General features: G+C 43.3%; 1 protein-coding gene across 1 annotated transcript in view; it reads left to right on the top strand.

Moving 5' to 3' along the window:
- b4galnt4 (beta-1,4-N-acetyl-galactosaminyl transferase 4) overlaps positions 1–9866 on the top strand; it is a 43293-nt gene extending 33427 nt beyond the window's left edge. Inside the window, 5 exon segments of the mRNA NM_001097200.1 lie at positions 1474–1627; positions 4086–4158; positions 5131–5284; positions 5627–5753; positions 7455–9866. Of these exon segments, the coding sequence (NP_001090669.1) occupies positions 1474–1627; positions 4086–4158; positions 5131–5284; positions 5627–5753; positions 7455–7572 (626 nt within the window). The 3' untranslated portion in view covers positions 7573–9866.
- The last annotated feature ends 3531 nt before the right edge of the window (positions 9867–13397 follow it).

Consider the following 13397-nt stretch of genomic DNA (forward strand, 5'->3'; position numbering starts at 1 on the left):
ACTGCAAATACTGTAAAGTTAAAAGGCAATTTTGGGGAGAAGTTTGCATTATTTTAAAAAATAAAGGTGGTGATTTGCTACAGGCAAGGGGGCTCTAAATTATATTTGGGGCTATATTAGAAGCCTTTCCTTGCTCTTTAAGGGAACAGTTCAGTATAAATATAAAACTGGGTAAAATAAGCAGACTGCACAAAATAAAACATATTTGCAATATAGTTAGTTAGGCAAAAATTTAATCTATACAGGCTGGAGTGAGTGAATGTCTAACTTATAGCCAGAACACTACTTCCCTTGTTCAGCTGTTTAACCTCTTAGTTAGTCAGGGGCTTTAGGGGGCCACATGGGACATAACTGTTCAGTTAGTTTGTGAGCCCACAGGTCAGATTCAGATGCAAACTAACTGACAGTTATGGCCCATATGCCCCCCCTCAAGTTGCTGATTGGTTACTGATTGCTTACAGCTTAGACAGCTGTAAAGGAGGAAGTAGTGTTCTGGCCATTATGTTAGACATCTGCTCACTCCAGCCTTTATAGATTACATTTTGGCCTAACTAATTATATTGAAAACATTTTTTATTTTGGGCAGTCTGTCTATTTTACCCATTTTCATTTTTACACTTTAATATTCCCTTAAGCTGTATTCTTTCTCTTGGCCTTACTGTAATATCAGCAGTGGTATTATGGGGAATGCCTCAGCCCTCCCTACCACTAGCGGCTTTAGCAACAAGCTGACTCACCTCATTAAGGCAGACTAATTGATTTGTGCCGTGTAGTTGCCCCTGTTCTTCTCCACATAGATGATGGATCTCTATCTACAGTACATAAGTCGAATTGTAGGAAATAAACAAAAAACATTTTTAGATAAGTTTGGTTGGGGGGGGGGCAGTGCTTTCAAGTTACACCAGTCAATAGTGTTTGTGAATGCGAGTGTAGAGCTTAATACATAAAAAGCCATGTTTTATTAATTTCCTATGGGATTTTTAGAACTGTTATTGTCAAATGGTTAGTTCCGTCTTTCACCCATTGATAAATATGCTTCTAAAAATCCCATAGGAATGAATAGAACATGGGTTTGTTTTTATGTATTCAGAACTTAATTCACATTTTGATAATTCTGCCCCCAAATGAATGCATATACCGGCAGCCTTAAGATCCATTCTGCACCCAGTAAACACAACAGAAGAAAGAAAAGTGAAAAGGCATTTTTTGTGAGCGCAGACCTTGCTGTATTCAGCAGCCTGTCCTCTAAGGGCATTTTGTTTGAAAACATGAAAGTTCAGCCTCGGCGCTACCAAATGTGAACACCAATTTAACTCAGCAGGAGTTTCCATGTAGACTGGTGCTGATTAGAACAGTGATACTTGTTTTTCTTCTTTCGTTTCTTCTCCTATTTCAGTGTATTTTTGTCCTGCTGTTTTCCCTTTCACTCAGCCCTACCGTAACGCTTTTCACTTTTTTTTGTCCTTTGTTCAGTAAAGAATCAAGCCCGCTGGGTCCAGCAGCTCATCTCAGACCTGGAGTTCTTGTATACAAACACTCAGGATGATAAATTCAATCTCATTCTGGTGGATTATGACAGCGAGGATATGGATGTGGAGAAGGCTCTGCGCAGTGCTAAGCTACCAAGGTAACTATGCTGTATCTGAGATCTTTCATCTTGTGTATTCCATGTATCAATCGTAGCATTTATCCACATTACATTCATTAGAAGTGAGTATATAATAATTCCAGGATCATGTTGATAGTAATAGAAAAGAAGAAATTATACCCTGTGGCGCTGTATATGTAGTACTATTGCCCATTATATTCCTAGACTGTTAAGTTAAGGTGGCCATACATGGTAACATCCGCTTGCTTGGCAAGACCGCCAAGTGAGTAGATCTTCTCCCCATATCCCCACCTATGGATGGGTGATATCAGGCTTATTCAGTTGCTTTACAATGGGAGTATAAGTGCCGTCGGGTCGGGGGCCGCATCAACGAGTCCATGCAGTCCCCAATCCGACGGAAAAATCAAACCTGCCCGATCGAGATCTGCCCAATTTCAGGCTAGATATTGGTCATGCAGGCCCATCGTTCGCACCCATACATGGGCAGATAAGCTGCTGAATTGATCTAAAGGACCAATATCGGCAGCTATAATCGACCTGTGTATGGCCACCTTAAGTGCAGAACATTCCTTCTCTACACATTTAAGGTGGCCATACACGTTCTAATTTTAGTCTTCTTCTGCCGATCAGGGGATGGGGGGTGAGGTACACGAGCCAGCCTGTGCAGCACTCCAGTTGATCGCCTGTGGATTGAATGAAGGGATACCGTATGAGGGGGCTATACAGATGCATGGTCACCTTTGTATTGTTCCACTGAATCAGTGCAAAAGCCCGATTTACTTGAAAAGCACTTTTTACCCAGCAAAATGTATACAAAGACATTGGGGCTTATTTATAAACATTGGCAAATTTACACCTGGGCAGTAACTCATAGCAACCAATCCGTAATTGGCTTTTCTTCACCAGCTGCAACAGTAAAAGCAAACATCTAATGCCATGGGAAAATGAACAGGTGCAAATTTGCCCAGTGTTTCTAAATGACCCCCATTGTGCCTTGAACATCGGACAATAGCTGTCCCAAAATCTTGACTCAAACCTAAGATTTGATATATATATTAAAGCAGATGTATGTATTGTAAATCATTATAAAATCAGTGTAAAACAAACCCTATGCTACACTGGCCATGCACGGATAGATGGTTGGGCAGCAGGGTTATAATCAGCCAAAAGTGACCAAATCTTGGCACGTATGCTTATTTTAACGGGCGGCACAATTTTGGTCATCCACCTGCATGGCCTTTAATTGTGTGCTGTTGACTAGGTGGAAAAACACATAACTGTCACAACTATGTACAAATGGAACCTATCATATGTAAGGGCTGTAAACAGTTGCCCTTGGGGCTAATGCCTCATGTGGCATTTTTTAAACCTCGGCATTCACATTAAAGTATGCGGCGGTTTCAAGATGGCACCAGCAATTCTCTCCCCCATAGTTATGGGGTCTGTTGTATTCTAGTTTTGCCGCTGATTGGATCCCAAGGGCATCTGGCTTTGCAAGGCCGGCTTTGTATGTTTTGCACAGAGTCCATTTTCCCTGCAGAGAAACAAGTGAAGCCTTTATTGTGCCTTTTATTTTGTTATGTGAATAATATGAAAGAAGTGAAGTCTTTATTGTGCCTTCTATATTTTTTATGTGAATAATACTCTATAAATATATATATAAATGTCATGGGATGGCTCCGGCTTTGATGATCACACTGCTTTTGTGGCAGAGAGTTCTCTTTCGATTCTATGTGCTCCTTTAAGTCTGCTTTGTAAGGCAATTCCCAACTGGTTTTCAGAAAGCACACTTCTTTTCTCTTCTCTAAATAAAGGTTGCTGCCAGCGTCTAGTACCGACAAGCCAAAGACTGCTGGGAGTTGTAGTTATTTAGAAAGTGCCAGCTGAGAAGGTGCACAGTGAGTGCCAGTCAGTAGGCGAGACAGGGGGAATTACAATAAATGCTGCTGTTCTGCAAGCGGTGTGTGCTTTATGGGGATGTTCATCCTCGGACAACTGGCTAATAATGGTCAGCCCTTGTCATTAAAAAGCTTCCTGCTACTGATCTCTAAGCATTGCCAAGTCTGCTGCAATATTTACTGATATATATTCCAGTGTGGTGAGATTCTTTAATAGGCCACTTAATATGATATAAAGTTAAGTTTTCTTTCTGGGGGTATAGTTTTCCTTCAAAGGGGTTTGTGCACTTGCTTCTCATCACTTAATGCCCATACGCAGGCCGATATAAGCTGCCCACTTGGCTCCTCCAGACTGAGTCAGTGAATTATTGGCTCCTGTATGGGTCCCTCTTAGCAACCAATATCTGGACAAAATTCAGCAATGTATCTATCTATCTATCTATCTATCTATCTATCTCTCTGTCAGGCAGGTTAAAAATGCATGGGACTAGGACTGTATCAATTTATTTATTAGAACTATGTAGGTGTTAAATTAGTTGATTATTGACTTTTTACAATAACATGTTGTGATTTTCTAGTTATAAATATCTGAAGAGAAGTGGGAACTTTGAGCGCTCAGCTGGGCTGCAGGCAGGCGTTGACACCATACAGGTAAGCTGAGCACAAAAAGCCTACGCTGCCTCAATGGGCTTTATGTGCTTTCCCCCCACACTTGCCTTATGCCTGACACAGAGTTATGCTTTTAGGGCACTGGCACCACATCACCTTTTTGCATCTTTATCCCACCTGCAGCTGCTTGTAATGAGTTTGTAAGGGAAATGCACTGTGTATGGCAAGTGCTGCAGGGATCAGCAGGCTGTATTCTGTCTCATTACAGCTTCATGTATTTTTTATGTTCAGTGGCTTCATTTGTTCTGCCTCATTCAGAGCTATCCCTTACGCTTCTAGCTAAAGGCCACGACAGATGGTAGGCTTAGGCCTGACTGGGACTCCAACTACGCCCTGGCATTTCATGTACACAGAGGCCCAAACATCAACCCACTAAATAGTAACTTGGTATGGCATCTTACAGCAGTCCCTCTGGCATTTGCCAAATCCCACAGATTGCCAGTCCGGGCCTGGGTATGCTTCTGGTGTGTAAGAAGGCATTTTTGCCAATTACCTGGAATCACCATACCGTAAGTGTTCTACTGCAGCAATTTCAACTGATGCAGGCGGGTATTTTTAGGGACTTGTGAAGGAGGAGTCTTCCTGTGGGTGATAAAGTGTCAGGGCCCATAATCAGTTAGAGACCACCCCCAGGCAGTGGGGTAGTATACGCAAACCATCTATTCAGATAAATGGTAATTAATATTGCTTTGTCTTTTGACAAGTGCCCTGATCCTTAGGCTAAGGAGCCACCGAGCGGATTAGTTGGCAGCAATAGATAGCCTTTCCACCGACAGCTCCTAATTGCCATTTCGAAACGGTTAGTCGCCCGCGATAGCAGAGATCTATCGTAGGCGACTGATCTGTTCTGTGGGTCCTTAGCCTTAGTGCATATAATTCCTGCCATCAAGCACGACAAGAAAAACAATTTCTTTCTGTCACTGTACTAGATGGGATGTTATTGTTTCTATTCAGGACAATCACAGCATCGTATTCCTGTGTGACCTGCACATACACTTCCCCCTTTCTGTGTTGGACAGTGTGAGGAAACATTGTGTAGAGGGACGGCTTGCCTTTGCACCTATAGTTATGAGGCTGGCCTGTGGAAGCTCTCCTCACAACCCTCGTGGTAAGATCAACATTTTCATAGCCTCCTCCAGCAGCATAACTTTTGCCTTTCTTTTCGACCTGTCCTTAGCCTGCAATTTGAAATGTTAACTGGTTGCTGGGGTCACTGACCCTCATCAACAAAGAAAATTATTTTGGGTTAGGGCGTATTTGTATTATTATTCTTTTATCATTATGTTGAGGCCATCTTCTATGCATCTACAATTATTACTTCTAAATGACTTCCTAGTTGGTAGGTTAAGTAGCCCTGACAACCAGTAAAATATAAATACCAGTTTATCACTGTCTGCACCATTTTACGGCAATCTCAGTCATTTTCTTGCCATTTTTTATTTTGCTGCAGGGTACTGGGAGGTGAATGGATTTGGTCTTTTTGGAATCTACAAATCGGATTTTGATAGAATTGGAGGTATGAATACAGAGGAATTCAAAGATCGCTGGGGTGGAGAGGACTGGGAGCTGCTTGACAGGTAAGAGGGGACCATATTTCAAATGATCCTTTCCCATCTGTCCATATTGGTAATCTTTGTATAAAAACAAGCAAAGCATTTATTTATGGATATTGTTGTCCTAGCTTTTTTATTGCTGTACAGCAGTGATCCCCAACCAGTGGTTTGTGAGCAACATGTTGCTCCCCAACCCCTTGAATATTGCTCCCAGTGGCTTCAAAGCAGGTGCTTATTTATAAATTCTTGGCTTGAAGGCAAGTTTTGGTTGCATAAAAACCAGATGTACTGCCAAACAGAGCATCCTGTAGGCTGCCAGTCCACATAGGAGCTACCAAATAGCCAATCACAGCACTTATTTGGCACCCTCATGAAGATTTGTCATGCTTGTGTTGCTCCCCAACTCTCTTTACATTTGAGTGTTGCTCACGGGTAAAAAAAGGTTGCTGTACAGCAACACAGAACACTAAGGAACTCTGTGGGATTTGTAACTTGTGGGATGGGGTGCCAAAACAAGTCCCCAAAAGGTTGGGTGTATACCTTCCCCTTTATTTATTTACTACAATAGAAAACAGCCTATTGGTGGTTGAGAATCTCTCCCCCCCCCCCATAGAATATAGGAATAAGGCTGCATCCCCGGTGCATTTATACAGGTCTATGGGCTACAAAGTTCAACATTCTTTTAAGGGCTCTGGCACCCGCGACAAAACTCCCTGTTCACGGGCGACTAATCTCCCCGAGTTGCCTTCCCCTGCCATCCCACCGGCGAACATGTAAGTCGCCGGCAGGGAATGGCACACGCGTCGGCACAATTTCCCAAAAAAGCCTCGCGAGTCTTTTTTGGCGATTTTGGGAAATCGCGCCGACGACTTACATGTTCGCCGGTGGGATGGCAGGGGAAGGCAACTCGGAGAGATTAGTCGCCCGCGAACAGGGAGTTTTGTCGTGGGCGACTAATCTCCTCGTGTGCCAGAGCCCTAAAGGAAAAGTAAAGCAACTAGTGGCAACAAGTCATTTACTGTCTATAACACGAGTCCCCAACCTTCTTTACCCTTGAGCCATATTCAAATGTAAAAAAAAAGTTGGAGAGCAACACAAGCATTCAAAAAGAACCTGGGGGTGCCAAATATGGTTTGTGATTGGTTATTTGCAGCCCCTATGTGGGCTAGCAGCCTGTTTGTCAGTACTTGTGGTTTTTATAAAACTAAAGTTTGCCTTCAAGCCAGGAATTAAAAAATAATCAGCTGCTTTGAGGCCACTGGGAAAACATCCAAGGGTTGGTGAGTAACATGTTGCTGTGAGCCACTGGTTGGGGACTGCTTGGTAAGCTTGCCCAACCCAGTGTCATAGTATAATTTTACTTACACCAAGCAGATTTATTATAATCCCGGCTTAAAATCCATCTCCGGCAGTCATCTCAGCAGTCACCATTTTCCCCAGCATCATTTGTGTTGGTAAAGATTGCCCATCTGTTATGTGCCAGTGATTACGATGCATTAGCCCATAAGCCTTCTGTGCAGTAAGGCTGGAAGGGCCTGTACATTGCACCAAGATTGAGCTGCAAGATCTGTCTGGGGCTGTCAGTCTGTCTACATACAAGTACATCTGGTTGTTGTATGACAACCCCACTGGCTGTAAAAATAAACACAGGGGCGTGCCCCCATAGTATAAAATCAGTGATAGGCTTCACCACTTTAATTCTCACCCATGGTGTGTTTTTCACAGGGTTCTCCAAAATGGTCTGGAAGTGGAGCGTTTGCGTCTGAGGAACTTCTTCCACTACTACCACTCCAAGCGAGGCATGTGGAACACACAAAGCCAGGAGAGTGCAGTAAAGGACTAACATGCAGCGAGTGGGTTGCAGGGTTTGACTACTCCTTCAGTTTGTGTTTATTGAAGGCTGATTATGTTGCTTAACTTGACACAGCCAGGGGCAGCGCGGCTCCTCTGCGCATGGCGCTCTGGGTGCTAGCATGGTACGGACTGCTCTGGTAGGGCTCTGAGAATGCTGCGATGCTCTGCAGGAGATGAATCTTCCATGTTTTGTGGTTGGTGACAGATATTTCTTCTTGGGAAGTAACTTGATCCTGAGCACTGGACTGTTTCCACTAGACATCAGTTGGCGTACTGGTGGGAAGCAAGGATAGAATTTTAGATCCCTCTTAAAGAGTCAAGAAATATATCCTCAGCCTTTAGGGTGGCACACAGAGAAACATTGTCATGAATTATAGGTGTTTTTCAAAATGTCCAACCATCCCTCTATATAGGCCAATCACTCAGTCTGTGGCCATCATGCAGTCTATTATAGTTGAACAGTTATTATAGAATATTCTGGTTAGTGTCTCCCATCATAAAATGTGGTCAACACTGGTCAGCAGGAAGTGTCAGAGGCTTCACTTTAGTGCCCTTTGGCCACCTACCTCTGTCGTTATATTTCAAATGATCTAATTGCAATGCCTTTGAGATGACCAACCGGTCCAGTGGGGTGACCAGCTTATCTGTATCATTCCATTATGTCACAGTGATTTGCGTTGTATATTGGACAGCCCCCTGGGTGTTTCTATTTGAAGCCAAATCCTCATTATTACCTCAATACCTTGCACCATTGGATTAGCTCTGGGAACTCAATGATCAGGGCTGGAGACTGCACTTGGTACTATATCAGCCTTATAAAAGGCTCCACAGGCAGGCAGAAATATCATCATTACATATGAGCGTGGGTAGAGAGAATAGGATCACCCAATCAGTTTTCTTGAAGAAAATAAAATCATGGAACATAAAATTATGATTTCTTGAACCTAAGTGAGATCTTATACTAGGAAACAGGTTCCCCTGACTGAATCAGGACACTGGTGTTAGCATTTCTTTACTTGGTTAGGAAATAACCTGGCCAGCTGGAGCACTTCTTTTATTTACCCTGGCAGGACAAGTATAGGAGCCCCCACTCAAATCAATAAATACAAATACACAGATAAATAAGGGTAGAAAGTGGTTAAACAGCACATATTGGCATAGTGTTGCACATAAATGCCCTTCAGTTGTGTGGGATTTTACTAGTGCACAATGGGAGCCATGGTCAAGGCTGGTTTTAGTAACAGGGCCCTTAGTGGTGTTGCCCGTTGGCACAAGCAGGGCAAGTTCTGTATGTATGGAGTTTTAATAGGCATATTACAGCCCCCACATGCAGAGCTTATGCGTTTATGTGCTTCAGCTCAGTGTGAATTAATGGTACTACTGTTCTGCAGTCTAGTACTGTAATTACCCCTCCACTGGGTAATTGTACAATATTTAAACCCTTATGAATAGTCAAGAGTTACAGTGGGCATAGGAATGGATTGCTCTGCACCCAGTGTAGTATTTAGAACATTAATATGCACTGCAAAGGCAAAGAGAATTCACTGTCCAACATGCCTAAGGCACGGCATAAATCACCCAGCTAGTCAGGTATACAGTTGTTGAATCTGATCTGCCAGCAGCTTTAGGTAGGCCCATATTTGTCTGTGATTTTTTGACATGAGGAGCCAATGGTTGGGCGCCCTGCAGAGTAAGTACCATAGGAGTTATTACATGTATTAGGTGCAGTGGCCACATGGGGTCGCACTGAATTAGGAATCCTTACACTCACATGTAAAGTGGATTAGATAGTTATAACACCAACACACGCTATTGCCCCATATCCATTTACTTACAAGTAGGGTCATCTGCCTGTTTCCTTTTAATAGCGTCTTTATTGGCCGGAGCTGAGCAGCTTTACCCACAAGGCTCTGCAGGGTTTTAAAAGCTGAATGATTTCTAGATGGCATGACAATTCTTTCAGATATCTATACTTTCCCATGCAAGGGGATTTGCAGACCCAACTAAAAAAACAGGGAAAGGTTTGGAACTGATTGGAGTGTGTTTCAGCATGGCCAGGGCAGATCAGGAACATGGTAAGGTTTTGTCCCAGTTTTTCATTTGGGATTGTTGGGACGTGAGGCAGAATTCCCTTTGGCCCCAACAACTCATCTCCTGAGCCGAGGTCCAGCCCCGCTCAGCATTTACACTGATTTCTGTGAAATTACAATGTAGCAAAGAGGTTTTTAGAAGTTTTCAAACAAGAATTTCTTTTTAAACTAAAATAAACGGTTTTCAGTTTGAGTTTGTTGCTGTTTTTGTTTTTTATTTAACTAAAAAATAAGTATTGTTAATGTTTAAGGGGCAACAAACCCTCCTGTGTTTAATTGTGTGTTTTGTGTTTTTAGAACAGGTTGTGTAGTGACATTTTTGTTTTTAAACAGGTGTGACTGCATATTGTGCAGCCTGGGGTGGTGGTTTTCTGAACCTGCCTGTGATTATACAGGACCCACTCGGGTTAGGGAAATATTTGCCATATAGGCACCAGAGGGCCCATGCATGGGGCAGCCCTTGGGTATCTATATGGTAAATAATGTTTGTTAAAAGGACCAGCGGATACTTAGCTAAATCCAGCAGCAGAGCTAAGCGGGTAAGGGGGGGGGAGGTTTACCTTCCTGCTAAATAATCACCACTTGTGGGATGAGGGCCCGAGGTCCAGTGACTTTAATACAGCTGTGATTGGGGCTAAGCTGATGAACCAATTTATATTCCAAGTATTTTTGGGGGCCCAGTAACAGACTGGTTACACCACCAAGTGGCCACTTGATTCCATGTGCAAATCTTGGAAGATTAAGAAATTCAGCAGTGTTTCAATTGAGGAGACCCTCTCCCCATTTGCATGCAAAGCATAAGGAATTCTGGGAAGGAAACCCAGTATCCGCGTAGCTTTTCTTTTTGTGGATCCACTGCCCTGGTTTCATATATTCTCATCAGAAAACCCTACACTGATTAAGCCAATAAATGTGAAACTGGTCTGTAGTCGGGATCTGATCCCCACCTGCCTTTGCTGAGCTTTAGCCTATAGGGTATTCCATGCAAATAGGAGTAAGATTGGGCTTCTTTCCCAGGATTCCTTCTGCTTTGCTCACAGAGGTTATCCACATTATGCAGATATATGACGAAGACAAGAAATTATTGTGTGTTATCTCAAAGCCTTTGAATGGCCATGTGGTGTGTCCTTTATCAGGCAGAGCCCAGAAATCCGATGTGCATTAAACACATGCTGTCCCATGATAACAGCTTTAAATCAAGAGAGTCTGCTTCTTACTGTTATGGGCCTTATATACAGTAGTTCACCAAAGGGTTTAAAATATGCCATTTATCCAACTTCTCAACTGCAGAATCAATTGGCAATGGGGTCCTGTAACCATATCAGTAGTACCCTACCTGTTCTTATAACAATGTACATAAATTATTAATAGGCGGAATAAGTATTGCATTAACTGCCCAATAGTTAGACCTGGTAAAGAAGGAGTGCATGTTCTGATGATAACCTACTAACCCTATGCTTACTGCTAGACAAGTCTTATTAAAGGACAAGCTGTCAGTAGCTGTACAACTGTTTCCCAGTGAATTGCTAGGGAGCCGCCCCTCTCTAATTGTCTGCTTTTTACTCCTGTGTCTCCCTCTTATTGGCCCTCTCCTATGCTTAATTACACTGCTGAAAGACAATATTGCTAAATGGTTTCTAAGGGCCGAAATGAATGAACGTGAAATGAAAATTCCAAGCCAGTAGATCAGCTATTTCTGGAAATACATGCTGTGTGCAATGCCTCAAGCACAACACAATTTTACTAGCAAATTAAAAAATAGTTAAGTAGTAAACGCAAACAAACAAGGCAGCCCTTTGTCCCAATGGACTGCTTTACCCTGAGCCACACTGGCCGGGCAGTGCTAACACTTCCCCTCACTAGTTTGGCATGTGTGGTGGTTTCTCTGCTGGCACAAACACTCAAGGCTGTCTGGCATTGGATTGAAAAATAGGCCCTGGAATTTCAAGTACACAAAGGCCCAAACAGCCCCCCCACCAGCCCAACAAATAGTGAGTGCCTATGGCATCTTACAGCAGCCCCTCTGGCATTGGCCAGAACCCACAGATTGCCAGTCTGAACCTTACCATAACACATGGCCAAAAGCAGTGGCAACATTTTGTATCATCAGATACCAGGAGTCCAGTAAGGGACCCCTTTCATTTTACATCAATAGTTTGCAGTCAGAGTTCCGGGTTTGCTTGGGTTGATATCATAGTTCTGTGTAGTAAAAAATGCTCACCCATAAAAAGGGGGGTTCAGGGTACCTGAGCTTCAGGCCTAAAGCTTGAGATGGTGATCCATACCAAAAAAAACAGCCTTCCCAAACTTCCCCCTAAGTAGGAAGCGCAGAATGATCAGGAATGGCGGTGTATGTTGTATGCTACATCTTTAAAAATTGCTTTCAGTGGAACCCGGGGACCAAGCCATGGAGAAACAGGCCCAATCCATTACTCCTCCTACACTTAGGCATTATGAATTCAGGCAGGCAGGGTTCTCCTGGCATCTGCCAACCCCTGACTTTTTCATTACACAGGTGCCATTTATCACTCTAGAGCAGCGTTTTTCAACCACTGTTCCGCGGCACACTAGTGTGCCGCGAGATGTTGCCTGGTGTGCCGTAGGCAGGGCACCAATGTACTAGGGGGGCACTGCTCTTGGCACCAATGTACTAGGGGGGCACTGCTGCTGGGCACCAATGTACTAGGGGGGCACTGCTCTTGGCACCAATGTACTAGGGGGGCACTGATGCTGGGCACCAATGTACTAGGGGGGCACTGCTCTTGGCACCAATGTACTAGGGGGCACTGCTGCTGGGCACCAATGTACTAGGGGGGCACTGCTGCTGGGCACCAATGTACTAGGGGGGCACTGCTGCTGGGCACAGAGTTAAATTTTTTAACATTTTCTAATGGTGGTGTGCCTCGTGATTTTTTGCATGAAACAAGTGTGCCTTTGCCCAAAAAAGGTTGAAAAACACTGCTCTAGAGGAGGCATTTAGTCCAATGGCAGTGACAATCGCACCCCTCCAGCCGATGCTTGGCATTGCACATAGTGACGTTAGGTTAGTTTGCCTTTTATCTCCCGTAACCCCAATCAGCAGTGAGTGTTCCGAGGGCATGTCTACTTACTTAAAGTCAATTACTATAGTTATATCTGTGTTTCCCAGATAATTGTTTAGTCTAGTCTGGTGCAGCACTTTCCTAAAACAGACGGGAGTTGTTAAGAAGAAGAAATATCACTGGGGGGAAGGTATACAGTGCCCTCAATATATTTTTATGATTAATGGCCCCCAGGCATACCTTAAGAAGGGAGGAAGTTGGTGGAGAAGTGTTTGACTGGAAAGCACCCCAGGCCAATGCAGCAACCCAGGAAAGTAAGCGATTTAAAGGAACAGTAATGCCAAAAAATAAAGGTGTATCAAAGTAGTACTTACTATATTATTTACCATTGCCCTGTACTGGTAAAAGTGGGGTGTTTGCTTTAGAAACCCTACTATAGTTTATATAAACAAAGCTGCTTTGTAGCCATTCAAGTTGGAAAAAAAGCCCAGGTTACATAGCAAGTAACAAATAAGCAGTGTAGATTCCCTTTGTATTGTACTATACTTATCTGTTATCTGCTATGTAACCTGTGCCTTTTTTCCCAACTTGAATAGCTGCCCCCATGGCTACTCAGCAGCTTTGTTTATATAAACTATAGTAGGGTTTCTAAAGCAAAAGTGTTTCTGAGGCAAACGCACCAG

Source organism: Xenopus tropicalis, chromosome 4 (assembly GCF_000004195.4).
Source record: "Xenopus tropicalis strain Nigerian chromosome 4, UCB_Xtro_10.0, whole genome shotgun sequence".
Taxonomy (NCBI): domain Eukaryota; kingdom Metazoa; phylum Chordata; class Amphibia; order Anura; family Pipidae; genus Xenopus; species Xenopus tropicalis.